At 39.0% G+C, this 25,800-nt stretch overlaps 1 protein-coding gene across 11 annotated transcripts in view; it reads right to left on the bottom strand.

Annotated features, from left to right (window-relative positions):
• col7a1l (collagen type VII alpha 1-like) overlaps window positions 1–25,800 on the bottom strand; it is a 79,189-nt gene that overhangs the window by 39,121 nt on the left and 14,268 nt on the right. For all 11 annotated transcript variants that reach the window (XM_082509981.1, XM_082509982.1, XM_082509983.1 and 8 more), the window contains exons 3-51: window positions 24,381–24,561; window positions 23,650–23,809; window positions 22,270–22,363; window positions 21,020–21,193; window positions 20,585–20,748; window positions 19,700–19,829; window positions 19,498–19,614; window positions 19,208–19,363; window positions 18,798–18,914; window positions 18,555–18,701; window positions 18,342–18,461; window positions 17,962–18,120; window positions 16,532–16,645; window positions 16,229–16,378; window positions 15,589–15,726; window positions 15,106–15,252; window positions 14,444–14,563; window positions 13,743–13,889; window positions 12,925–13,215; window positions 12,690–12,829; window positions 12,144–12,267; window positions 11,574–11,717; window positions 11,282–11,469; window positions 9,865–9,945; window positions 9,751–9,768; window positions 9,627–9,650; window positions 9,392–9,457; window positions 8,835–8,915; window positions 8,432–8,458; window positions 8,286–8,330; window positions 8,088–8,162; window positions 7,867–7,962; window positions 7,638–7,664; window positions 7,398–7,451; window positions 7,194–7,265; window positions 7,039–7,098; window positions 6,885–6,920; window positions 6,722–6,766; window positions 6,500–6,535; window positions 6,322–6,366; window positions 4,716–4,787; window positions 4,605–4,637; window positions 2,784–2,855; window positions 2,603–2,662; window positions 2,462–2,497; window positions 1,247–1,327; window positions 944–979; window positions 735–779; window positions 427–498 (exon numbers count right to left, since the gene is read on the bottom strand). In XM_082509981.1, coding sequence (XP_082366107.1) covers window positions 427–498; window positions 735–779; window positions 944–979; window positions 1,247–1,327; window positions 2,462–2,497; window positions 2,603–2,662; window positions 2,784–2,855; window positions 4,605–4,637; window positions 4,716–4,787; window positions 6,322–6,366; window positions 6,500–6,535; window positions 6,722–6,766; window positions 6,885–6,920; window positions 7,039–7,098; window positions 7,194–7,265; window positions 7,398–7,451; window positions 7,638–7,664; window positions 7,867–7,962; window positions 8,088–8,162; window positions 8,286–8,330; window positions 8,432–8,458; window positions 8,835–8,915; window positions 9,392–9,457; window positions 9,627–9,650; window positions 9,751–9,768; window positions 9,865–9,945; window positions 11,282–11,469; window positions 11,574–11,717; window positions 12,144–12,267; window positions 12,690–12,829; window positions 12,925–13,215; window positions 13,743–13,889; window positions 14,444–14,563; window positions 15,106–15,252; window positions 15,589–15,726; window positions 16,229–16,378; window positions 16,532–16,645; window positions 17,962–18,120; window positions 18,342–18,461; window positions 18,555–18,701; window positions 18,798–18,914; window positions 19,208–19,363; window positions 19,498–19,614; window positions 19,700–19,829; window positions 20,585–20,748; window positions 21,020–21,193; window positions 22,270–22,363; window positions 23,650–23,809; window positions 24,381–24,561 — 4,817 coding nt within the window. The remainder of the gene's footprint in view (window positions 1–426; window positions 499–734; window positions 780–943; window positions 980–1,246; window positions 1,328–2,461; window positions 2,498–2,602; window positions 2,663–2,783; window positions 2,856–4,604; window positions 4,638–4,715; window positions 4,788–6,321; window positions 6,367–6,499; window positions 6,536–6,721; window positions 6,767–6,884; window positions 6,921–7,038; window positions 7,099–7,193; window positions 7,266–7,397; window positions 7,452–7,637; window positions 7,665–7,866; window positions 7,963–8,087; window positions 8,163–8,285; window positions 8,331–8,431; window positions 8,459–8,834; window positions 8,916–9,391; window positions 9,458–9,626; window positions 9,651–9,750; window positions 9,769–9,864; window positions 9,946–11,281; window positions 11,470–11,573; window positions 11,718–12,143; window positions 12,268–12,689; window positions 12,830–12,924; window positions 13,216–13,742; window positions 13,890–14,443; window positions 14,564–15,105; window positions 15,253–15,588; window positions 15,727–16,228; window positions 16,379–16,531; window positions 16,646–17,961; window positions 18,121–18,341; window positions 18,462–18,554; window positions 18,702–18,797; window positions 18,915–19,207; window positions 19,364–19,497; window positions 19,615–19,699; window positions 19,830–20,584; window positions 20,749–21,019; window positions 21,194–22,269; window positions 22,364–23,649; window positions 23,810–24,380; window positions 24,562–25,800) is intronic.

Consider the following 25,800-nt stretch of genomic DNA (forward strand, 5'->3'; position numbering starts at 1 on the left):
GAAAAGAAATCTCAGGTAATGTTAAAGTTTTGCAATTTCAGTTGAATTATTACAGTTAGTTATAGTACAGTATAAAGCTACTGATCTGTACACACATACTAAGCAGAAAGATGAGGATCCTATAAGTGGATCTTCTTAAAAGTGTACATTTAATAAAGCATAGCATTAACTCAGGAAGGCCACAAAGTCAAGCCCAGATCAGCTGGTTCAGTTCGCCACCTTCTACACAGTGAAGTGTTTCAGCTGCTTCAGCAGGGGCACAGCTGCTGCATACCCCCAAGCCCCTTTGCAACCCACCTTTACCGCAGCTCTTCCTTTTAATGCTGTTTCTCACTTAATGAGTAATGTAAGACAGCTTCAAACAACAATCTTCTTTTGACCACAGTTGTGCTGACTGAAGTTTAATTATCATGGCAAAGAACTTACAGGTGGGCCAGGCTTGCCAGGGTCACCTTTTTCTCCAGTGTCACCTGGTTTTCCTGGTAATCCCAATGGACCCTGATCAACAAGTAGAAAGAAATGGAAGAATTTAGCCCTTGACTCATGTTTCACAAATAAAAGTGTCAGATTTAAAGCCTGGCCAGCATTGTAACTACACATTCGGTATACTACATACTGGTTTGTCGCATTTTCAGATTTTGTCAAAATACATTTTGAAGTTACTTTCTAAATTTTGTGGGAAGTATTGTTTTTCCTTTTTTCTTATTTGAACTTTACAACTGTTGAACAAATACCCTGATTCCTCTTTCACCAGGCTCTCCAGCTGGTCCTTGTTCACCCTGCGAAAACAAATTAAATGACTCCGTGGAGGTAATATGTGACGCTGGGGATGATTATAGGGATGTTAAATCATTTTAAAAATAACTTATCTTCAAAAGCAACATGTTTAAAAGTCCAAGCGCTGGTCAACAAAACAGTCACGTAACAAACAAATAGACTTTACCTTCATTCCCGGTTCTACTATAGCTCCAGGTGCACCCTACACACAAATTAAACAATAAATCTAAGCAGTAGGAAATATTTAGCCAAATGTGCTAACATTCACAATATACGTGTGAACAAAAGGGAAGAGATAAAATAATTACATTTTTTCTGGTCCATTAGTTAAATTTTTCACACTGTTAGCATTTTTCTGACACCATTGTTTCTGAATAGACCTGTTTATCAAACTAAATCTGAACTCCACTGTACCTACCATACAAACAAAACTCATAGTTGCTGTAACGGCCACTCAGGATTTACTTACATCTTTACCTCTTAATCCCGGTTCTCCAGGATTGCCAGGTAATCCAATGCTCCCTTTTTCACCTTTAGAGCCATCTTTCCCCTGAGCAAAGACATGACCTCTGATTTACAATGTCAGCAAAAAAAAAAGTATGCTTTAAAAATAAATAATTGGGGTTTTTAATTGTTTAATACAAATCTGTTGTAGAATTGTACAACATATTAACGGCCAGCTCAATTTGGGTTTTGATGTAAAAAAAACAAACAAAAAACGGTATTGTCTGTATTTACAAAGAGTGCAGTGGCAAGATTGCATCTAAGAGGTGGGCTGACTTTAGGAAGTGATCCTGCTCCATTTCTGGGACTTCCTTTCTCAAGTCGTAAATTATAAGTAGAAGCATATTTAAATCAGTACACAAATTGATTTGCAACACACAATTTGCTGAGAATTGCACCGATATTGAGACTATATTTAGCCCATTTTTTGTACTTGATAATGAAATTAACTGACTGTGTTTAGAAAAGGAGCACAATGTTTGTAAATCACCTGTAAAGTCACCCTATGAGTACTATTTGGGGATTGTGCTCACACGCTGTTTTGCCCTGTTTAGTAATATGGCGTAATTCAAACGTTATTCAAGTGGTTCAATTAAGTGTTTTAAACTTTAACTGAAATTAACATTTAGTAAACTTCTAAAACCAAAAAGAATTTTTGGCCATAAAAAAATATTTTTAACATGTCTATGCCTTGTCTATGTTTATGTCTAGGCATGGATTTATCTGGCAAGATTTGCCAAACACTTGTGTTAAGCATGTGGAAAAGCCAGGTGTTGCGAAGTGCTCACAAAAAAAAGATCGTGGACAAACGCAACAAATCATACATAATTTCAGGTAGACCCCTACATGACACTGAATAGCCCACCAACAAAACCTCTGTTTTCACTTGTAGCAACGTACTGTGCAAATTTCCCAAATGCAGCAGACTGCATAGAATGATTGTGTGGATTTTTTTTTTCACATCTGCCTCCTATTACTGGAAATTAGTGAAAAAGTATAGAAGAAAAACTAAAATTAAGCAAAGGTGTCAATCCAAAAATACAAAATTAATGTATGTGTTTATAGTCTATGTGTTCTTGAATACTACTGCTTGTTTTCACCTTGCATGTAGTATTTTGACCCATTGTTTACAGAAAAAATAATTCATGAGAAGAACTTAATGTAACCAGTGATGACTCACCTTTTGTCCTGGTTTTCCTGATAAACCAACATTTCCCTGTAAACAATGAAACTAATAAAACATCTAACAACAACAACACACAGCAATTTCCTGCTTTATGATTCCAGGATGGCAACAGCGTTAAAGAATCAAATGACTCACCCTTTCTCCATTTTCTCCCTTTTGCCCCTGCTGTCCTGGAATCCCAAAACCAGGACTACCCTGCACATATCAAAACAAACCATAACCGTACCATAAAATGATATTCAGTTATTCTATTTGCTCTAATCCTGCAATAATAAAATTGAAATGACCATGATGGACAATATCTCTCCATAACAACCTTTTCTCCCTTGTCTCCTTGTTCTCCCTTTATTCCCTGAGGGCCTGTAGAACCAACTGGACCGATGTCCCCCTGAGAGAACACATACATGAGCACATGTACATCAATTGATAAGAGAAGGCTAAACCTCTCTCCACTCTAAATGGACCCTGTGGACTGTCATTAATTATGTGCCATCCAACAGAGCATTCAGTCTCCCTGAAAAAGCTAATGAGAGAAAATTTTTAATTGGGGGTCCATGAGATTGAGTCTGCAAAAATACACCAATTAATTAACAATGTTTTCAATTACTCACCTCTGGCTGATTTATTTTAACTCACTTAAGATAAATACGTGCACACAGCTTAGTCTGGTTGAGAAGAAATTAAAAAAGGTGTTACAGCACCCATAGTTTCAGTAGTTTAAATCCTTTTACTCAATGATAAAACCTTTACCTGGAACTAATAGTAATTTCCTTATTTTAATCTTAAATGCCTTAACTGCAGACGAGCAGCTCGTACCAACAGAAAAAGTTGTTATAATTGCACTTTACACAGAGTTTGCAACGTCTCTTTGTACGCAGCTGAAAAAGAACAAAATTAAATCATCCAGGTTTCACAGCTGACTGCAACTACCACAGCATGACTTCTATATTAGGTTCTTATCTGTTATTATCTCACAGGTTTGAAACACGTGGTTAGCAACTAGTATGATTACTTCATTGTTTCCCATAAAAGAAAAGCAACCCTGGAATAGATGATGGGTACATCAAAAACCACAACCATTAGTAACTAGTAAGCATAGATCTAATTAAAAGAAAGCTAATCTATATCACAGCCTCCCTATTGCTGATCTGTATCTGTTAAACTGACAGAGGGACAAATGAAAGTTTATAGAGGTTAGGCTTACAAAAAGGGATCCTGTACCACTGTCCAGAATTTATTAGCTCAAACTCAGAATTCTAAATCTATAAAGGATTGTTAAAATCCTGCTAGCCAGCTAACCCCTGGACTGTCCAAAAATGTCTCAGGAAGGAAGGAGTATTTCAAATCAAACAGACAAAAACTGTCTGATTTTACTAAAAGTAAGATGCTGAGTGTAGGTAATGAATGAACCCCCAAAATGTTGGCGTCTGCTCCTTGATGACTGCAGTTCCACCAACATGTAACGTTTTCTTTAAGTGCAATGAGACACAGGGTTCATCCAATTACCAGTCAGGTGCCTGCCTGAATGTGAAACATGTATAAGAAGATGGCAAAAATGAAGGCTGAGATGGAATTATACAGGTAGCTAGCTGCACCGACTGCTGGTGACATGCTTTTTCTCTTTTGTGTGCTTTATATCCCACAGCTTTTGATCAGGTAGGCTGAAGTTAGCATATGGTAGATGGTGAGAAAGACACCAGTTTCCCTTTTCAGATGTCAGCCAGTCAAACTGTAAAAGGAATCGCCTGGAAAGGCCGGTTAGTAACACTATGGGGGAATCTCATATGATAAAGGTGTAGATTATGGATGCTGTGACTTTAAAAGCACCTTTCTTAACTTTTCCTTATGTAATTAAGAATATATAGTGCCCGATGATTGACTTGAGAACTATCCAGACCATACCCTTGATGTCCTATGACAGCTGGAATATCCATCACCTCCTTCCCCAGAACCCAACAGGTTAAGCATTTCTTCAAGGACATTTAAGGCTATTTGACATATTTGAAGTCTGTAATTTAGCTGAAAACAATGTTTTGGAAGAATGTTGATGTAGTATACACTGATTGGAAAATTCAGTGGTGAAAATAGAAACAGATCAGCAAAAGTTCTGGAAAAAGCTCACATACTGGTAACTTACCCTGGCCCCCTTTTTCCCAGCTGGACCAATTACCTGTTGTGACAGGGAAAAGACAGTTTAATAGCAAAACCTCTATATACTAGGTTGAAATATATGAAATGGTTTTCTTACACCCTTCGCCGGGTCTCCAGCAGGTCCTCTTGGACCTTCATCTCCCTTTAATCCCATCGGTCCTGCAGGCCCCTAGAAATGTGAAGGTGAACTGTCAGTGCCACTTCCGTTGTGACCGTTAACTCCAAGCCTCTCTGATAAAAGCTGTTTATTTTTGTTCCCAACAAATCAAAACCAATTTCTTCTTTTTATCATAAAAACTAATCTTGTTGAATGACTACAAAGCGTACTACAAAACACAGGAAGATGGCCCTCATGATGACAGTTTTTCCGGTAGCAATCTCTTCCAAAAGATTATGCTGCTTCAAATTAAAAATCACTGAAGCAGAAAAAAACGACCCATTTGCAAAACATACCCACTGAGGTTTGACAATTTGGCTCGTGGATGTATGCAATCATAACCATCTCTGATAGAGTGTAATCTTCCAAACCCAGAACAAAATGACTTCCTCATTTGTTCATTCATCAATCTAAATGTCTGCTTGGAGACATTAGCAAAAGTTATTAATAGGTTTAAAGCTAGTCTTTTAGTTTTCAGAGCTGGTGCAAAATAAAAACACTGCATTTGCCCCTCCCTTGTTTTTTAGATTTCTTTATAGCTTTTGATAAATTCTTTTAACATCTGTTCCAATTTATTTCGATCTTCTCTAATCCCCACAGAGTCGAAGGTGTACATACAGGTTCAAATATATGCATATTCTAATATACTGATATTTGGTTAAATGTGTCTCAGCAAGTTGCAGTTTGACGGGATGCTTTAGGTAGCCATCGACAACTGATCACAAATCCCGCCAGGATAATTCTGGCTGGGGTCCTCTTGGCAGAATTTGTAGGATTCATTTAAACTGGTTGGTTTTCTGGCATTTCCTGACTAAGCATAGTCTACAAATTTTCAAAAGGGTTGAGGTCGGGACTTTGGAAAGGACATTACAGTGTTTGTGTTTGGAGACAGTCCTTATTTATTATTCCATTACTTGTGCAATATACCAGCACCACTGGCAACAAAACAACCCCAGAGCATGATGCTGCTACCACCATGCTTGAAAGTTGGTGCAGTGTTCTTAGGTTTGAAAGTCTCATCCATACTCCTCAAAAAGTAGTAGCAGGATAATTCAGTCTTTGTCTGACAATAAAGATTTTCTCTTTTCTTTTAAACCTCTTAAAACCTTTAAACTTTTAGATCTCTGACATAAACTATATATGTGTCTGCTCAACTTATCACTTCGTAGATCATCTCATCGAGGTCTCTTAATTGTTCCATGCTCTTACCTTAAAACAAGAGCCAATCACGCTAATGAGGTTTCAGAAAAGCCTTTCTTAGCTTATCAGGATGATTGGTTTGCTTTTAAAAAATGACGAAAACTCATTTCTATAAGTTAGCTTTCCGCAATTATTATGGGCCACAGTTTATATTTTTTGTGTGTATAAAAGTGTGTCTGTTGAAATGAATGTGTCACTATGTGTCTGTATGTTGAACTGTATTTATTTATCTTTAAACTGTGACTGTGTTTTGAAAAGCGTTGTATAATTAAACTTTTATTATTATTATTATCATTATTACTAATAAATCTGATGCCACATTGTATAAGATGCAATCCTCACTCACTGGGGGTCCTTGTGGTCCTATTGGTCCCACCTCTCCTTGGTCTCCCTAAAGAAGAAAGAAAATGTTAACGCACACTTTTTTTGTAAGCAGCCTTATTCTTGTTAATCTAAAATGAATCTTCACATTCATATGCATGATAATTGTAAAGCAGAAAGAATTTATATGTGAATGAACTCACCTTGTCTCCTGGCTCCCCTTTCATTCCTTTTTTCCCCTGCGGGTATAAATAAATCACTTGCTTTAAATTAATTCATCAATGATTGTTGTGCAGTCTTCACTTTTATCTGTGATAAATCTGCTTCATTTTATTAGAAGGAAGTGCAATTCATTTATATGCATTTAAGTATAAAACATGCAGGGTAGTCATATGTGACTATTCAGTTGGTGATAAAGTGCACACCCGAGGTCCAATGATTCCCTGGATGCCCTGCTCTCCACGCTCACCCTTAAAAGACAAAGTGAAGAAACATGTGAACCCACAATAAAGTTTTAACAATAAGGGGGGTTTAGATTACTTTAGAATATTAGCAAAAATCTGAGTTTAAAAATGTATATTTTGGTACCTTTGGGCCAACTGGTCCTGCTAATCCAATATCTCCCTGCATGACAAAAGTAAAACAAACACACAAATAATCCAGTCTTTAATGCAGTGCAGACTATTCTCCAAAGTCAAGCTGATGACTAAACTCTGTGTCCTTCATGTCTGCTGTAAGGTACCTTCTCTCCTTTCTCTCCATGAGGACCTTGAACACCTTGTATGCCAACTCCCTCCTCACCCTGCAAGAAAAAATAAATATTACAAACAATAAAGTATTTTTAGTAATTATGCACTTAGGGTCTTTATAAGCACAAAAGCTGTAATTCAAAATTACCTTTTCTCCTTTCTGGCCTGGCAGTCCTGGTCCCCCATCAACACCAATGGGACCAGGCAAACCTGCAATGCCCTGCAGCAGTTTGCACATGTGTCAGTTTGCGATGTGAGAGACAAAGCGGGCACAGAAACGTCTCAAATTCTGTTTTATTTTTTTCTTAACTAAGCTGCCCGAACACTATCATTTTATCAGCTATGTGCTTACATCTTTTCCCGGCTCTCCTTTGTCTCCTTTCACGCCCTGCTTCCCACGTAAGCCCTTTCAAAAATAAATGAAATATTATAAGATATGCAAACACAACAAGACATATTATATAACAAAATAACCAAGCGGTTTGAAAATAGGCTGATATACAACATTTATGAAAGTAAATTAAAAGTAGGGATTCGGGGGGTTTTTTTGAGCAAATGTATAAAACGACAAGAAGACAGCCTTCATACTTACTTTTGTACCCGGCTCTCCGGGATCTCCCTGCGAAGTGCAAACAGTAGAAGCAGCTTTGTTGGACTGTGCTGTCAAAACATCTTTGTGACTCTTCATACTAAATACTCCAAGCTGTCTTGACATTATGTGATGTGCAGTGACAGGCAATATAAAACATCATGAATTAAAAAAAGGTGGGGTGTAATTACAATGCCCTTTTTTTTCTTTGCTTCCCTTGAATTTACGTTACCTTGACAGCTATTCCTGGTGGCCCCGGTGATCCTGGCTGACCAGGCAGACCTGGAGCTCCATTGACCCCTGGAAGACTGGGAGGTCCTGGGGGACCCTGTAACATGCAGTTAAAAGTATCTTAAAATGCCTTAAAGATTACCTTTCAAAAACTACTTGTTTATTTGTTTGTTTTTTGGGGAAATTTTTTATTTTATTTTTTTTGCCTTCTCGAAAACTCACTGAGGAGCCTGGCTCTCCTTTTCGTCCGGGCACAAAATTTGCATCTGTACCAGCTATGACGTATCCCGGCTCTCCCTGAGAGGAAGGCAAAAAAAAAAAAGACTCTGTTCATTGTTGTTGCAGCATACAAATCTTAAAAGTGCATAAACATCTGTCTCATGAATAGAAAGCAAAATTAAATGCATGGATTACACTTACTCTCTCTCCTCTCTGTCCCTTTGGACCAGGGAGCCCAGGTGGACCCTACCATGAAAAGACTGTTTCAAAAATCCTTTACAGTCTCCAAAGAATATAGATGACACAATTAATCAATCTATTTTTTTTTACAGATATTTTGTTCTCACCATGTCACCTGGAACACCTGTAGGGCCCTGGAAATTTAGAAAGTAATCATATTTTCAGGTTCAGATCAGATAAGTGTGAAATTCTGTTCTATATGGATATACAAGCGTGAGAAAAGGAACGTTCTTGTAGCACTATATGCAGACCTATGATGCACTGCACAACAAATTAAACACAGCATATCAGCACAAACACCTCATGCCAACTGTCAAGCACGGTGGTGGAGGGGGGATAACTTTGCTCCTTGCAATAAGTAGATCAAATGTGAGGCCATCTCCGTACGTCCTGTCGAAGTTCAGACCACAACCTGACTGAAATGCTTGGACCTCAAGAGAGCTGTGCATACACTCTTTGCACAGGACTGCTTATACTGCTGTAAAATCATTTTCATATGACTTTAGGTACCCGTTGGCCAGCAGAACCCGGTGGTCCAGTTCTTCCTGGGCGACCTGGCAAACCAGGAACACCGTCAGTTCCAGGAAGTCCCTGTCAAATTAAGACATTAGAGTCAGTCCTGAAAATAAAAATATTAATAAAAAAATATATATATATTAAATAACAAATTGCAGAGGGACACAAATACTACTGCACTGTTAGTGGTTTCGATACAGCATTTAAACATAACACTAATTGTATATACTGAATTCAAAGAAGACAGTACACGGGAACTAATTTAATGCAAATGGTTTAAAAGACGAGGTTTCACATACTTTTGAAGCTGAAATGCTCTACAAACATCTTAATTCATGTTTTGTTTACATGCAACTCTTGTTGCTAAAACTATTTTGCTTTTTGTCACTCATACTGCATGTGCTAGTATAAGGTAATAAAGGGCAGATGTTGAAGACAACAAATAATAACTAAGGCATTTATGTGTAATGTGCACAAACAACCTTATTATTATTTATGTACATATATTCATGCACATACAATTAACATATGCTGTATGTGCTGATGCTTACCCTTTCTCCTTTTTCTCCTTTTGAAGATGTGAAAGGATCAAACTCTCCAGGGCTTTGTCTGAATCTCTACAACAACATTAATAATTGTTATTTTTTAAAGGTTTGGTTGATGATAAGTAAAAAAGTGTATCTGAATATACAAGGCAGAAGCGGGGCCAGTGAAAAACTGAATAGAAGGGAGAATAAAGTTTAAGCGTATTATTTAAAAGGCGACATAAAGTAAGAACAAACATACCAGACCAAGACCCAAACTGTCTCCCTGAAAGAATAAAAGATTATCAAAAAATAAAGAAATAAGTTTATGAAATGTTACAGGAAAAAATGCATCAGTTTTGCCTGAGTCAAATACAGTAACTCACCTTTTCCCCTTTTTGGCCCTGAAAAAACAGAAAATTCATATGATTAATCACTGCAGAATAACAAGGTTTAACAACTCACGATTATAACTTTGCAGGAGAAAGAATCAAACAAACCTTCATGCACTGAGTTAGGCATGGACCCTCGGGCTTAAGCATCTCCTCTGGGTCATCAGTGGGGGTGTCTAGCTGAGCACCCTGAAAATGAAAAAAAATGAATGCATTACAAACTATTCAACTGACTTTTAAGTAGACTACAGAAGCAGAGAAGGCTCACTACAAAGCTTCTTTGAATTTGCTCGTCAAGAATAATTTGAATTCTTATTATGCAACACAAGGTTGTATAACAAATTTGAGATGTAGTCTGTTTGTGCTACCAAAAATTCTGAATGAATTATTCACTATTTGAGTCATAAAAGTAAAGCTACTGTTTGCAGTGAAGGGGGGGGGGGGGGGGGATCTCAGAGCTTCACACGTGTAGTCTTGTGGCCTGAAGAAAGAAACTTCAAAGTTAATTGGTTAAGCAGCAGAGGCACCACATGTAGTGCCAGTTGCTGAATTTCCCAGTTAGGACACTTTTTTATGCTCGTCGCTATAAGTGACTTAGTGACTTGGAAAGTTCTATCTGTGATATTGATTCAGAGAAATTTGAAGCTGTTTATCTGCTGCACCTAAAAAAACAAAAACAAAACAAAACAGGTGTGTCTGTCTTTGCCTCCTTTCTTCTAAAATCAAAAATCACCTGCTTATTTTTTCCTTACAATGTGCAGTTGATTGTTCTCGGCTACCACACCGCAAGATTGCTCATGTCCTCAGGATATGAACAAGAAAAATACATGTACATCCACAACAAAAGAGGGGCAGGTGCTGGCCCGACAACAAGTAAACAACAAAAGGAAAAAAATCAACTGCTTGAACACTGCAGAGCTCCGTTTTTTCCTACTGATTGCACCAGGAAATCTATGACGTTTCTACCACACCTACTCATTTTTAGAAAAGAAATTTTGAGTTTCATTATTGAATGCGAAGCTCAAATCAGCAGCATTCACAGAGGCTTTATTTATTATCAAGGTGTGTGAAGACGGGGGACAGTGGAGCCAACTGCTGAGGATCTATGTGGACAGGTCTATTGTCTTTTATGAAAAACCAGCCTCTCAAAACACATCATCAGAAATGGGCTGAGTCTGCAGTTACGTCCTCCGGTCTGACGTCAAGTAAAGAATGGTGACGTTTTCTCACCTGCAGAGCCTTTGTGTGCAAATTTAAAATTAACTGGATGGACCTCTGTGTAATACATGGTCATTAGACACAAATAATAGGCTCCACAGGTGTTTTAGAAGATCCACCTACACGTGCAAGTATGTTCACTTTACAGGCACAGTATAAAAGCTGTCCCAATACAACAAAATCTCCTACAACGCATACTTGTATGTATCGCTTATGAACAAAGATTTTCTACATTTACAGTCATTTATTTGTTTTAGTTTCTTACAGACAGACAAGCAATACCTTTGCCTTATTTTTTTTACCTCACCTCATCTTGCAGTTTGAACTCTGTGATGAGTTCGTCGCTACAGAGGCTTCTGATAAATTCTCTCTCCACGGAGGGAAAATCATCAAAAGTTGGTGAATAGAAGATGTTTTTGTAGCTGGTGGGAGCTGCAATTTTATTCAGTTCTTCACGATCTGCATTCGAAACTCCAACTGCCAGGACGCTGACCCCTACAGAGACACAATCGTAACATGATAACTGAATATTTTAGTTTAAACTTTTAATGAGTGAAAAATCCGTTCACGTGTTTTGAACAGTTTATATTATAACTCACCCAAGGCGCGGGCAATTCTGGAGGGTGGCACCACATTGTCTTGGGCCTTGCCATCTGTAAACAAAACCAGAACATGGGGTACATCCTGCCTCATCCCATGAGCCTCCTGGAACAGTTCTTGCAGAACATAGCTGATGCCTTTTCCTGAGGAACAAAAGAACAAAAACAACAAAAAATAAGTTTTAAGAGAAAGTAATATGACTTTTGGTTAAATTCTGGTGGATTATGTTTGCTAGTTTTCCAGCACTGTAATGAGATTCTTCAGCCATGTTATTATTTGTGGTCCTGGACCATATGAATTCTTGTATCATCTCACTGATTCAACAACTTTTCTTTCTTTCTTTTTTTTACACAAAATTCAATTTGCCCATGCACAATAAAAGATCATCTCATATGATACTAACTACATCAGCAGTCAGTGTGCAGGTGTTTGGTAACAGAACAGTGTGACACCTGTTAAAAAGGCTATGGTTTTCAATACAGGAAATAGTAAAAGAGGCTCCTGGCCCACTGAAGATAGCTGGCAAAATGAGACAAAGCATGGTGCACATCTGTGTGAGTATCACCAACCGGTTTTGGTGTTGCCCCCTCCATAACGCAGCGCTCTGAGAGCCCTGAGCACAGAGTTTCTGTCTTTGAAGTCATTAAGGCGGAATTCAATGCGAGGCTCATCGCTGTAATGAACCACAGCTATCTGAAAGAAGATTGAGAGAGTGAGAAAATGCACATCATCATAACAGCAATATAAAGGATTTTTAGATCACAGCTGACTGTGATGAAACTTCATTCTTCAAAACAAAGATCATAAGAACTATATATTTGCTTGTGCTTGCCTCCTTGGCTGACAAAAAAATGGCATTATGCCATGTGTCTCCTTTCTGCCAATGTTTGAGTCTGATTCAGCCCATTTGGTGGAGAAGAGCACATTATGTTACTGCTAATGGTCTAAGCCTGCACATGAGACTCACCTTCCGGGCAGCTATTATGACTCAAAAACTGCAATCGAGTCCAATTTGTAATTGTCTAAACAGACTCACAGCCAAAGTGATAAAATTAAACACCTGAAAGTTTTATCTTCAGCACAGTACAAAGAAACGTTTTTACTGAGCAACTAACCTGCGTGCCCTGTGAACCAATTACGGGGAAGTATGTAGCCACTCGAAATATGAAGTCTTTCATCTTCCTAAAGTTGTCAGTGCCAATGCTCGACGACTCATCCACCAAGAACACTATATCCGCTTTGGTCTTACCGCACACTGGACAGAAACAGGACAGAAAACAGTTCTAACTAAAAAATATGCTACATATTATTTAGCATGAGGGAAAAAATATAAGAGAATCTCTAAAATACCTGGTTGTGGTGGTGTTTTTTTCTCTGTCACTCTACTCAGTGTGGTTAATCGAAAGGACGTGACTGCTCCTGCCTTGCCCTCAGTGACACTTGGCTGAACGTGGGGCTTCTTGGTTGTTAAGGACTCAGTTGGAAGCACAACATCAGGGTGCCAGGTGGTCCTCATGGGTGATTGAGCAGTGGTTGTGTTGATGATAGAGGCAGTCTGGGAGTCCCCAGTGTTAGGTGGGGAATGGGGGGGCACTGTAGGTGGCACAGGCTGGACTGTTAACGCTGGGCGAGCTGGTCCCACTGTGATACACAGAACCATAACAAATAAATCAAACGCTTGAAGTCTCTGGAGTCAAACAGAGTCTTTGCTGGAACAACAAATGGGATTGCAAAGGAAGCAATAAAACACTGCTGCAGCATTCTTCAGTTTGGGTTTTCAGCTTGTACCAGTCTTAGGAAAAAGCTCCTGTAGGTGTTCACTGAATATCAACAAACAGAACAGCTGACAATAGAAAGCTAAGAAAGATGCATGGGTAGTCAGACAAATAGGTTCAACATTTTAAAGCATTCATGAAGTTTAGAATAAGATGGCCATATGAGAGATGTAGTGCTAAATAGCTTAACACTTAGCTAAGATAGCATTTCTTTTCTTCAGGAAGCTAATTTGAGCTTTGTCAATTTTATGCTTACAAAAATAAAAATACACACACAGTATAGTGTGATGTGACTGTAGGTATTATAGCCTGATCAGTGGATGTATTAAAGTAAACAGAAGGATCTGAAGTGTATGTCTGTCATTCAGTCAAACAACTTGGAGAGAGTCTTACATATTCTCTGATACATGGTGCTTATAGGCCCCTCCACTTCTCCATACAAAGGTCTGATGGTGAAAAGATATGTTCTGCCATACAAGAGATCACTGATCTTATAGTAGGTGAATCCAGGGCCAAGGATTTCTGTTTTTGTGTCAAACACTGAAAAAAACATACATAGAAAACATGGTGTTGCAAAGTGATCACTTGTGACAGTATGGTTTCAAGAAATAAGAAATAGGAAAATAAATCTTTATACTAAAATGGATTTGAGTGTATAAAAAGGAAAGCAAACAGTATTTTTTAATAACCTGTAAAATAATGTGTCAAATCTACAAATAAAAATGATATATCTGAACATCTGGTGACAAATTACATGTACGGAGATTCTGTCAATTATGACAATATTACTTTAGGAATTTTGTTAATAAGACTTTTCACCTTATTAACAAAAGGGTGCTTATGTTGCCACTTTATTCACAAAAGACATATCATGGTTAAAACACAATTATTCCTGGCATGCTGGGATACTTGTGTTTTATTCAGGCAAATATTGCCTTTTCAGACCAAGACCTGCTAAATAAAAGAATGTTTATGGCAGGTCTCTGTATGCAGTGTAATATCATTTACATAATATGTAATTCATCTCTGGAGCCTAAAAGAAAGTTGCATGAATTATAAGAAGGTGCTTTATCAAGTTGTGGTTGCTTACTGACCTGAGATGTGCCTCCAGGAGAGGCGATATCCTGAGGCACCAGCTACGCGTGTCCAGTTCAGAACAGTACTGTTATCTGTTGTATTCAAAGCAACAAATCCTTCTACTTTGGGAAGATCCACTGAAACACACAAAATAGCTCTGATGAATAATGACATAAAGAAACAAGTGACATTAGGTGGATTTATTATATCATACGTCCTAATGAATATAAACTTTAACATTCCCAGTATTAGGCGCATATATGTACATAAAAGTTTTTTTTTTTGCATCCACCACATTAGATTTTAAATTAGGCCATCAATATGTGATTGAAGTGCAAACTTTCAGCTTTGACTCAAGAGGTTTGACAAAAGTTTTGAATGACTTGTTCCTGAAATACAACCATTTTAAACGTAGTGATTTTATGAGGCTCAAAGTAATTGGAGAAGTTTTTCATAGCCTCTGATAAAAGATTTTGAGTTGACTCAAAGTGTTTAACTTGCATTTTGGTAGCTGCTCATTGGAACTTTCAATACGAGGTACTTTTAAATCTACTAAATTTTAAGCCACCGTAGTGGCATTTACACATAATCTGTTTAAGGAAACTGGTGAAACATATATTACTGAACATTTCCCTGAAACTCAGACTGTTCCCTACTACCAGGGCCAGGCAGGACTCACAGGTACGTGCTGTGACCAGGACAGCGCTTCCTTCCCTGCTGCCCACCATGGAGGACACCTGGATCTTGTAAGCTGAGCTCTCTCGCAGGTTGCGGATGGTGTGGGAGGCAAAATCAGCCGATACCACATGGGACTTCTCATCACCCCCTAGTGCACAGAATAATTAAATCCAGCATGAAAGTGTCAAACAACCGTGTTTGCAGTCATTTACGGATGAAACTGTTATACAATGAGTCACAAGAGTCTAAACTGAGGAGTGGTAACTCATTATGCTGCTAGATGCTGTAATAGGAAAATACTGCAAATATTTTAATTTAAGACATGCTTAATATTTTCATCGACCCGAGTGAAAAAATTTTTTCTCAGCTTCTCTGATCCAGAGATGTAAATGCAGTTGTAATTCTACTGTATATTATGTCTACTTGTTCATAGCCTGAGGCATTAGAATACACATTTGGGTGGTTTATTTATGTGGTTTCTTACCAAGAAATGGGATCCAAGAGATTTTGTATCCAGAAGCCCCTGATGCTTTTTTCCAAGATAGTGTGAAGGAATTTACTCCAATGTCCTCAACCTTCACCTCCCTCACTGGCTGGATTGGATCTGACTCTGACACTGCAGCTAAGCATAACATAACATGACCACAGGAGATGTTAATCCAGGTTTTATACCATAAAGCTGTGACAATTTTTTTTTCACATCACAATGCATTAAGGACCCAGAAATCATAAAATATGTGATTAAAATATCTGAAAAAATTGCTGATGTGACTTTACTTACCCCTCCCTATTATTTTACACTGTAATAAACGTAGCACTTGAAGCTCGGAATAACACTCTGACAGTGACAGTGATAGAATGATAGCAGCCCTGCTGACTTGGACTCAGTGACACATACTACAAGTGACAGCAGCAGGAACTGTGGTTATAACGGGAAGACCAAAGTACATGACATGTCAGTCAAACGGCGACACTTACGAGGGTTTATGTGGCACAGATTGGGGAACTTTGCCGTACCCTTCCCATTTAATTACGATGGGGGCACAGCTGCACAGAGCCATTTTAGATCTAAAGATGGCTCATGATAAATTCAAAGTCACTGAGACTTCACATATGTTTAGTACCTGTGAGCTGAGATAAGGAGATTTCTGGTCCCTCTGAGTTGCCATACACTGCACAGATGGTGACTGTGTAGGTAGACTGTGGATTCAGGTCTTTGAGACGATGGAAGAGGATGCTACGATCCAGGTACTGGACTTGGGGTTTGCTATTATCTGCAAGCATCAGACGAAAACAAAACAAAAGACAAATTATCCATCTATCTGTTGTAAAGATAATGTATGGTAAATAGAGGGTCTTTAATCGGGCTGGCATGCTGGCATGCTTTAAAATGGTGTAATGGGAAGGAATAGGTATAAATATATTACCTGTTTTCCATGAGAGTTTGTACTCGGTGGCTCCAACGATGGGACTCCACGCCACATCTATAGTGGTGCTTGTGTAGGATGTCACCTTGAAGTTAGAGACATAACCCAAAGGAGCTGAAAAAATGAAAGAAAAAACATCAAGGACTGATCTTATAAATACCCTGTTTCAAGTAAAAAAGATGAATCACAAATCTTTGGCGTTTTTGATTTCCTCATCGTGACTTTTTTTCTTAAAGCCCATTTTGGAAGTTGCTGAAAGTCTGCTGATCACTAAACGCACTGCTCACTTCAGTGTCAGGACACCAATTCGTTGGGTGTGGTTACACATGTAACAGAGGTCAGTGACGATGTGTGTGGTCATGGTTAATACAAACAAAAAAGTCTGTTTAGCATGTAGTGTTGCCCCCAAAATTCGTTGTGCATTGCACCACTGAATTCAATTCTCTCCTCATGAACCATTTACATATCAAAATTTCTTATCAAGGTTTCAAGGTTTGTTTGCATTCATCTTTATAAGGTTTAATGTTTAGTTTTTAATATTTTTCGTCCCAGGCATTGTTAGCTTGATAGTGAAAGCTTGATATAAGTGCTCCTGGATATCAGTGGAATGATGTGATATCATTATTACGTCACCTGTGTGCATGCACCCACAACAGACAAAACAGAGAACCAATAATGGGAACAGCTCCACAGCTCTACTGCTTATAGACTGTGCAAGCTGGCATATCTGAGTACTTTCAGTAATACAGAGAAGTTTGAAAAACTATTTAGCTTTCTAGTTTCAGTCATGAAAAAAACCCTTTTAGACTTTAAGAGAAGTGACAGAAGTAGGAACTGTGGTTGAAATGGAGTCATTCCTGTGCCCCAAGGGTCCTATGTTCCTGAGCTCTAAAAGGCACATAATGGGAAGCTGGAAAAATGCATATTTTCCAGCTAACTAAGCACCTAATGTGACTTATGACTTATGGGCTATTGTGGGTACGCGTCAAAAAGTTCTATAGAGTGTTACCCAGTGTTTTTGTATGTGTGTGTCTGCAATAGAATGGTAAAGCAATATTGAACTGAGGAAACATAGCACCATAAGAACATAGATATACTCCTGTTACCATGGCCACATGCCAATCAAACAAAACCAGATCTCTTTCTCTCGCCATTATACTTACTGAATGACTGAGATGACGCCGCACAGAGGAACAAGACAACTAGAGGTCAGATTTCATTGATAACAGCCAGTTAGCATCCTGGGAAGCTGCTCCGGTAAGTGTGGAACACAATTTTTAAAAATAATATTTATTACATCTTTACTTCCTTCTAATAAACACTAAAGCTACACCCAAAAGTTTTCTGGGGGAAAAAAGTCTATTGAAAAAGATGAAAAAATGGCTTATTCCTACATTTGAATATGATGTCTGGTGAACAAGGTTACTTACAAGTTCTGAAGGTGGCAGCGATGCCAGGTCCAACCGCAGCGCCAAACAGCACGTAAAGCGTCAGGACATACTCCGTATCATGGGCTACATTTTTCAGCTGGTACTGTGTAGTGCTGGTGTTCAGAGCCAATTGTCTGGGACGATCCCGACCAACAAACTCTAGAAATAATATTAACATTACAGTTAGTCTGTTATTCCTCAGTGACTTCAAACTTTCACTTCGTATCAGAGGCAAATATCCTCCTTCTTTCCCTGTATTTCATCGCAAGCTACTGTCATGTTGCTATGGTTAAAGTGTCCATTGAGAAAATAACCGAGTTGAGAATATCTGCAAAAAACAAGGGTAAACAGCGGCAGACAATAGTGACTGAATAAATCACCTGGGGTGGGTCTCCATGCCAGTCTGTATCCTGTAGCCCCCGGGACACTGTTCCATGAGACGACTGCAGTACTTGTGCTCACAGCAGATACTTTCAGAGTCTGTACTGAACTACTTTCCACTGACAGAAAGAGAGATAGTGAAAGACAAAGAGGACTGTTATGCATCTTATCTACTGCTTTGGTGCAATTTTATTTTGAAAATTTTTAATTACATGTCTTGATTTTCGCAGTGGTGATAGGCCCCTCAATGTCTCCAAAGATGGGGTTGATGGTGATGGTGTACTCAGAGCCTGTGTGGAGGCCCTGTATCATGTAGAAGTTAAAATTGTCCCCGAGGTTTATGTTTTCTATGTGGCCTTCTACAAGATATAAAGTGACATTTAAGCAAAGAGATGTATTAAATTAAATATTTCGCATTTTAGCTGTTTCGCAAGAAAGGTACTTAACCACGATACCTGTAGATGCCCATGTCAAACGGTATCCTGTAGCACCTTTAACTGATGCCCACCTTGCTTGAACGGTGTCTGTGGTGGCATTTTGGACCAGAAACTGATGAACTGGCACCAACTTCACTATTAAGCACATCCCACACATACATGCAAAGGTAAATTTAGGTAAATTATACACAATGACATGACAGAGTAGAGAATAGAGTCTGCTTGCTAATATTTTTTACTAAAACAATACCACCCTGCTGTGGAAATATTGTGGTACTGCACTTTAATATTTGCTCTTAGGTGTTGTTTGAAGAGACATTTAAAGCAGTTAATAAACTGCTTCCAGTGTGCCGGAGCGTGCTCTCTGGCTTTCCTGTTTATGTAAATGAACATAATGATGGGGTTTTGAGCCAAGCTAATAAACTTACATGTCTTCCCCACTACTGAAACCGGTTTACTTGGTCCTTCAGGGTACACAGCATAAATACTGACAGTGTACTTCTTATCCTCCTCCAGACTGTCAATCACATGAGAGGAAATGTCTCTGGGAAGCAGCTGCTCATAAATGAATCCTGGTCTGTTGGCTGGAGAACAATCATAAATGCACAAGAAATAATACTTTAAAAAAAACCTCTTTATTAGAACCCATTACAGCTTTCTTTCAACAAACCCCTCTGGAAACAAAGTTAACATCTAGCATGCACTTATGTCAGCATACATCTCGGGATGAAGATCTTGAATCCATTTAGCTTCCCCTGGGGGGGTGTCCAGCCGAGGCGCAGGGAGAACAGGCCCTCCTCAATAACACGGAAGTTTGAAACTTCGGGCAAAGGCGCTGAAAGACAGACACCTGTTGCTCAGGGAAAGATGACAGCATACAATTAAAAATAGAGACACTAGGTGCATGAGCAGACACTCACTTGTCTTTACTTTGATTGTCGCAGAGTCTCCTATGAGGCCTGGGTACATGGCATAGACGGTGAGGGAATAGTCGGTTTTGGGACTCAGCTCTGTCACCATGGCTGTGCTCACATCTGCCTTCAGATCCATCTGTTACATACACAGACAGCAGAACAAAAGGATCTGAGTGTGTGTATGTTTGAGTGTGTATGTTGTGTTTCCCTGAGACATAAAGTGGAAGACAGAATGATGTTTAGAAGAAGATGATTGATTAAGAGGAAGAATGTTCAAGTCAGAGCCGAAGATAAACATACCTGGAGGCTCTGCAATGGAACAGAGAGACATTTTTGGGAAGTACGCTTACATAAATATCCTGCTGTTTTGCCTTTATTGCTTCAATTTCATTTATATATCTAACTCTAAAAACCACTGACATCTTTACAGTTTGTTTAGACTTTTGTCCACGATAATTAAATTAGGTTTTATGTTGCGTTTTATAACATAATGCAGAATCTAGGCAGAAACAAAGAAGCACTGATATCATTGAGACGACTGCTCATGTTGATTGCTTTTGTAAATGTTTCACCGAGTTTGGAGTGCTACACAATGACTGCAGGAGAGATAAATCTCACTGAAATGAGTCCACTACTTAGACTGATCACAGGGGTGAGCTGCTGTTGTCAGCTGTTTTAACTTTTAATATGAGAAGTTCATGTAATCGATGTGTTTTAAAGAGGAATTCCATGGAGAGTGAGGTGATTAATCAGCAGTAAAAAAAAACTGAGATGTCCAACTAATTCATGAATTAAATGCTTTACTGTCTATGAAAGTCAGTATGATGACATATTGCATGCTCTAGCTCAACAATAATGCAACAGTGACCTTATCTATGGACAATTCCTCACCTGCCTCTGCTGCACAGGAAGGAGTTGTCCCTCCGAGCTCAGTGGAGTGACCAGGAGGCGATATCCGGTGACATCACCCGTGGCCTGGCTCCACGTCAGTCTAAGAGAACTGTGGGCCAGTTCGCTAACCTGAAGGTCTCTGGGACCCACCACACGTTCCTCGCCTACGATTAAAAGTAAGTGTAGAAAGAGTGATGAGACAGACGGGATGAGGAGCGGAACATGGAGCAGAAAATATGCAAGTTGATGTAAAATATGTCTACAAGATAGATTATGTTAGCAAAGAAGCTGCAGAGTACAGTGAAATAAAAGAACGTTATTATTCATTTTTATTATACCTTTCAAGTGCGAGAGTGCAATACAATTCGTCAATATGAAAATGCAAACAGCTGTCAGTGAGTAGGCAGCTTTTTCAGCATATTACGAAGAACTTACTAGGCTGGGAAGTTTTCACAGGACGTGGGGGTTCAGAGGCAGTGAGGCACACTCTGCGGGACAGTTTGGGGAGGATGGTGTCCATGGTAGAGAAATCAGTGACCGGCAATAGATGCTCGGCATGTGGCTCCGACACAACCCTCCTAAGCTCTGCCTCATCAACCCCCGTGAGGCCTGGTTTTCAGTATAAATAAGAAGATAATGAAATAAAGTATTTTATGCCAAGGTGCATAAAAATGTTTCATAACCAATTCAAGATGATAAACAAAAAAAATGTGCACATATGACAAGATTTTTTTAAAGGTATTATTAACAAATTTTTGATTATGTGGAAGTTTACTCGATTAATGCACACTGTGTGGATATTAAATGGTTTTGTTTGTATTTTTTCTGATCTCCACCAGGGGGAGGTGTTGCATTTTGACAGATTCAATATAAAAAGCTCCAATATGTGCCCATATACACATATATTTTACATATAAATAACCACAGTCGTTCAATTTCTGGAACGAATCTCAGTTTGTGCAAGTGGGCCCTAAATGCCAAGGCGTGAAGTATTTAAGTTTTCCTAATGCACAAAAGAAAACCACTGGGAGATTTTTGCATTTTGCAACTCTGAATAAGTTGTCTACAGTATGAAATTTGCACATAAACAACATGAATGTGCATGTTGATTTCTTACGAGGTCTAAGGCTGCATAGAGCAGGGAGGCGCTGACATAATTTAATTTATGCTTTCCAGGCTGCTCTAGCTCTACAGGTAATATTGGCTTTGCATTAGCGGTCAAGATTCATGTCGAGCTGCCACGCGGTGGTGATGAACGAGAGGAGCAGGTTTCGGTGTCAGTGGTGGGGGTGGGTGGGTTGGGAAGGCACAGAATTGCCTAATGAAAAATGACTGCGATTAGCACACCATTGGCTAATGAGCAGTAATTATTGCATCGCTGCAGGCTGTGAGGAGTAAGTTGTGGGCTTGTGTGCTTATGCCTGTGAGTAGGGGGAAAAGGGCAAGGTACTGTATGTGCAAGTAAACTTGGTGTGTATACATACAGAAGCATGAGCGCGCTCAGGTACTCAGAAATAAGACTCCTACACACAAATACCCACACTGAATCCAATGAATTCAAATGCACAGGACATGAATTTCTAACTGCAAACACTGCAGATAAGCGGGCAGAGCTTGGATAAAATCTGAAGGGCTGCTGCAGTGGGGATGTTGAAAGAATTCACAATAGCAACTTCCACACTCACCTACTGCAAAGACAGTAATTCCATTGTCTGCTACTGCTCTGACTGCAGCACTGACCTGGTCGTCCGACTGTCCATTTGTGATCAAAACAGCAATCTGCACAGGACAGAAAATGGCATATGTAAAGAAAAGACAATAATGTGAAGATCTGCTAATTCTTGATAAATGAATGCATAATATAAAGCTAGTAAAATGTATTATATTTAAACACATACGGGTCATTTTCAGCTGCTCTCTTTCAACCTCTGTTTTCAACTATTGTTGGCATCACTGGAGGCTTAAATCAAGCCTCCAAACAACATTTGTTTGTGTTAAAAGAGCATCCATGCAAACAGTACCATTCTCATGAAAGCCTCCAAAGCCTTTTGATGCAGTTTAGCACATAATTGAAAACATAATTAAATAAATCAGACCCAAACTCAAAGTGGAATTCAAGGATGCTGGCTTGCAGCTGAGTCTAATAATTTCCCCATTAAGGAAAATTCTCTCAGTTCACTCAAAGTTCACCCCTCAGTCAGTGAGGAAGGGAGGTGGAGAGCATCCACAGGAGAATGTAGTTGCTGCTTTGCATGCTGTACAATTCAATATATCAGCCTAATCCTCAATTCTCCACCTTCCCATATCCAGTGTGCTGTAGCAAGATGATTCACACATGCACACAGAGATAGAGAAATGATTAGAATGCTAACCAGCTGTGTTATACTGTGACTACACTACAGTATTAGACTGTCAGGGAAATGTGTCTGATAGAAAAGGAGAGTTGTGGGAAAGAAAGTGTATCTGGATATTTGACAAGGAACTTCTGAGACAAGTTGGTGAATGTGGCATTTTTGTTAGGATCCAAGAAATGCACCAAGCCCAATTTAACACTTGTTTTTTTAAGGTCATTGGCATAAACCAAGTTGAGTCACTGTGGATGACCATCTGTTGGATGTTTAGCAGTCACGCCTTATCTCCATCTGATAATCGATGAAAATCTGTGGTGGAAAATGTATTTTCTTTATCTTTTATTTTTCCTCCAAAGCACCAGAGAAAGCAAAATAAATCCTGTTCCCTGTTGCACCTTTCAAATATTATCAATTTGTATTCTCAGCATATAACACGATGGTTTAATCAGATTCACAGCAGTGTGAGAATGGTAAACCTGTTTATTTGTTTTTTCCACATGTCCTGTGGAGTGGAAATATAGATTCCTGACTAGTCATTTCCTTTCACACAGGGCCGAAACAGACAGTACATGCATGTTTTTGCAGCATGGGTAGTAATCTCAAATCAATAATTTCCCCAAAGCCTGTGAAACAACATGTTGTCAAAAATTACCAAGATTTAAATTTCTCTTTTTCAGTGTATAACAATCCACCTCGCTGTGTAAAGCAGCGTACCTTCGGGACAGAATCCCGCCTGATGACGGGGCTGAAAACAGAGTCGACCAGAAACTGGAGTGCCATGCCAGTCCTCCTGGATCCACCTTCATAGGGAAGGTCTTTGATGGCTCTGAGTACCTCCTCAAGGGAATTGTAGTCTGTCAAAGCAATCCGCATCCTGCATGGACATAGAAGCACAAAACTGGATCAGATAGAAACATTTTTCCACATTAGACCACAGAACTGTGTATTCTGTCACCTTTCCATCAGAACCAGCAATAACTCCTTCAGCTATAGTAGCTCATCTGTTGGATCAGACAACACAGGCTAGCCTTTGCTCCCCTAGTGCATCAATGATCCTGTTGCTGGTTCACTGGTGTTCCTTCCCCAGACCACCTTTGATAGATACCAACCACTACAGACTAAAAATAGCCCAGAAGAGCTGCAGACAACCCAGTTGTCTAGCCACCAACATCTGTTTCTTGACAAACTTGCTCAAATCCTTATCCTTGCCCATTTCTCCTTCTTGTAACAAATCAAACACATCAACTTTCAAGGACAAAAGGTTCATGTGCTCCCTAGTATATCCCACTAGATACTGGAGCCATAATGTAGAGATGATCAGTGTTATTTACGTCTCCTGTCAGTGGTCATAGAAAGTGATCATGTAGAAAAGACAGCTGAATATAATTAATGCCAAGCTGCCACAAAGGTTCATGCGATGTGCCAAGCTCAGGACTGACTTCTACCTTGGAACATCCCCAAAGACAGTGACTCCAAAACGGACCCCATCAGCTCCGACCACATTGTCCTGAAAGGAGGAGATGATGGCTGAGATGAAGTCTTTGATTCTGGAAAAGTCTTTATGACCCACGCTCCAGGACTCATCCACCAGAAACACTATGTCGGCCTGAACCACTGTCCTGCATGCTGAGGAAAGAAGAAAAGATTAATTAATATGTGTAAAATGGTAGCATATACATGAAGCATAGAAAGACACAATAAGATATATTTTAAGAAGATTCAAGAATTAAAAAGAAATGCACTAATACTAATACGTAGCTATTATTCCATTACCTCGTCAGTAACTTCAAAAAAGGTGAAACTTCTATATATCTCTATACTCTCTATATCCTTTTTTGTATTTTTATGGCTCGTGGATTGTGAGTTCTCCAAATTCTAATTCTACATAAATACCTAACAGTTCCTGAAAGCTATGCTGCCTACAGATTGGTAGAAACTGTTATCAACCACTTAAATGGCACTTTACACCGTGGTTTACTGACACATATCGTTTGGTTACCAGGGTAATATCGGTTCTCTGAAAACCGACTGAGAAAACCAAGTGAGGTTTTAAACAGAACTCACTTTTTTTAAATTTACTTAACTAATATTGCCCTCATTTGAGCTCATTAACTAAATGTTTTAATCTATTATCTAACACTATCAGTGCTACTTTAATAACTTTTAGTATTATAAATTGCCCAAGCCATATTTGAATATTTTATCCTTTAGTTAAAAATGCAATCTATCATTTTCAGCTACTGAATTTGGGTTTTTTTTTTTCTTTTTTTGCTGGTTTCAAGACTTGAATAAGACATTTTATCAAAATGTAATTCTCCATTACATTTATCTTTAAGGGTTTCCCTCTGAAACCTCAAAAACACTAATTTAGCCTCCTGCTGCTTCAGACATCTTTAATTCCTACACTGACCACCAGATAGCAGTCTTGTTCCACCTTGCTGAGGGGATTCCTTTCATTTGCTTCTGTCATGCAGCCAGAGCCTCACACAAATCCTTATGAATTTTTAATGAGACACAAGTGAGCCAAAGAGACTGTCAATATTCTGAGCACTCCAGCAATAAAACTTTAGTACAGCGATGAGAAACGCTTAGAATAATAAGGTAAACACACCCAAAATCAGGGTCAGTACCCTTGCCCAAGCAAACAAACGCATTTAAAATAAGAATCTGCTGGGTTTGATGGGATTTAGATGATTTTTGAGTGAACTGGTGCACTGAATACGCAAGTGCACCGACACATATTCACATGCACAAACTGCTGTGTCTGCAAACACCTTGTAAGTCAATATTCTGGTATTGCATATGCAATAAACCAAAGTGACAACAGCATTGATTAGGCTAGTGAATAGGAGATAGGCGCAACTG

This window comes from Aulonocara stuartgranti, assembly GCF_965226115.1.
Source record: "Aulonocara stuartgranti genome assembly, chromosome: 17".
Lineage (NCBI taxonomy): Eukaryota > Metazoa > Chordata > Actinopteri > Cichliformes > Cichlidae > Aulonocara > Aulonocara stuartgranti.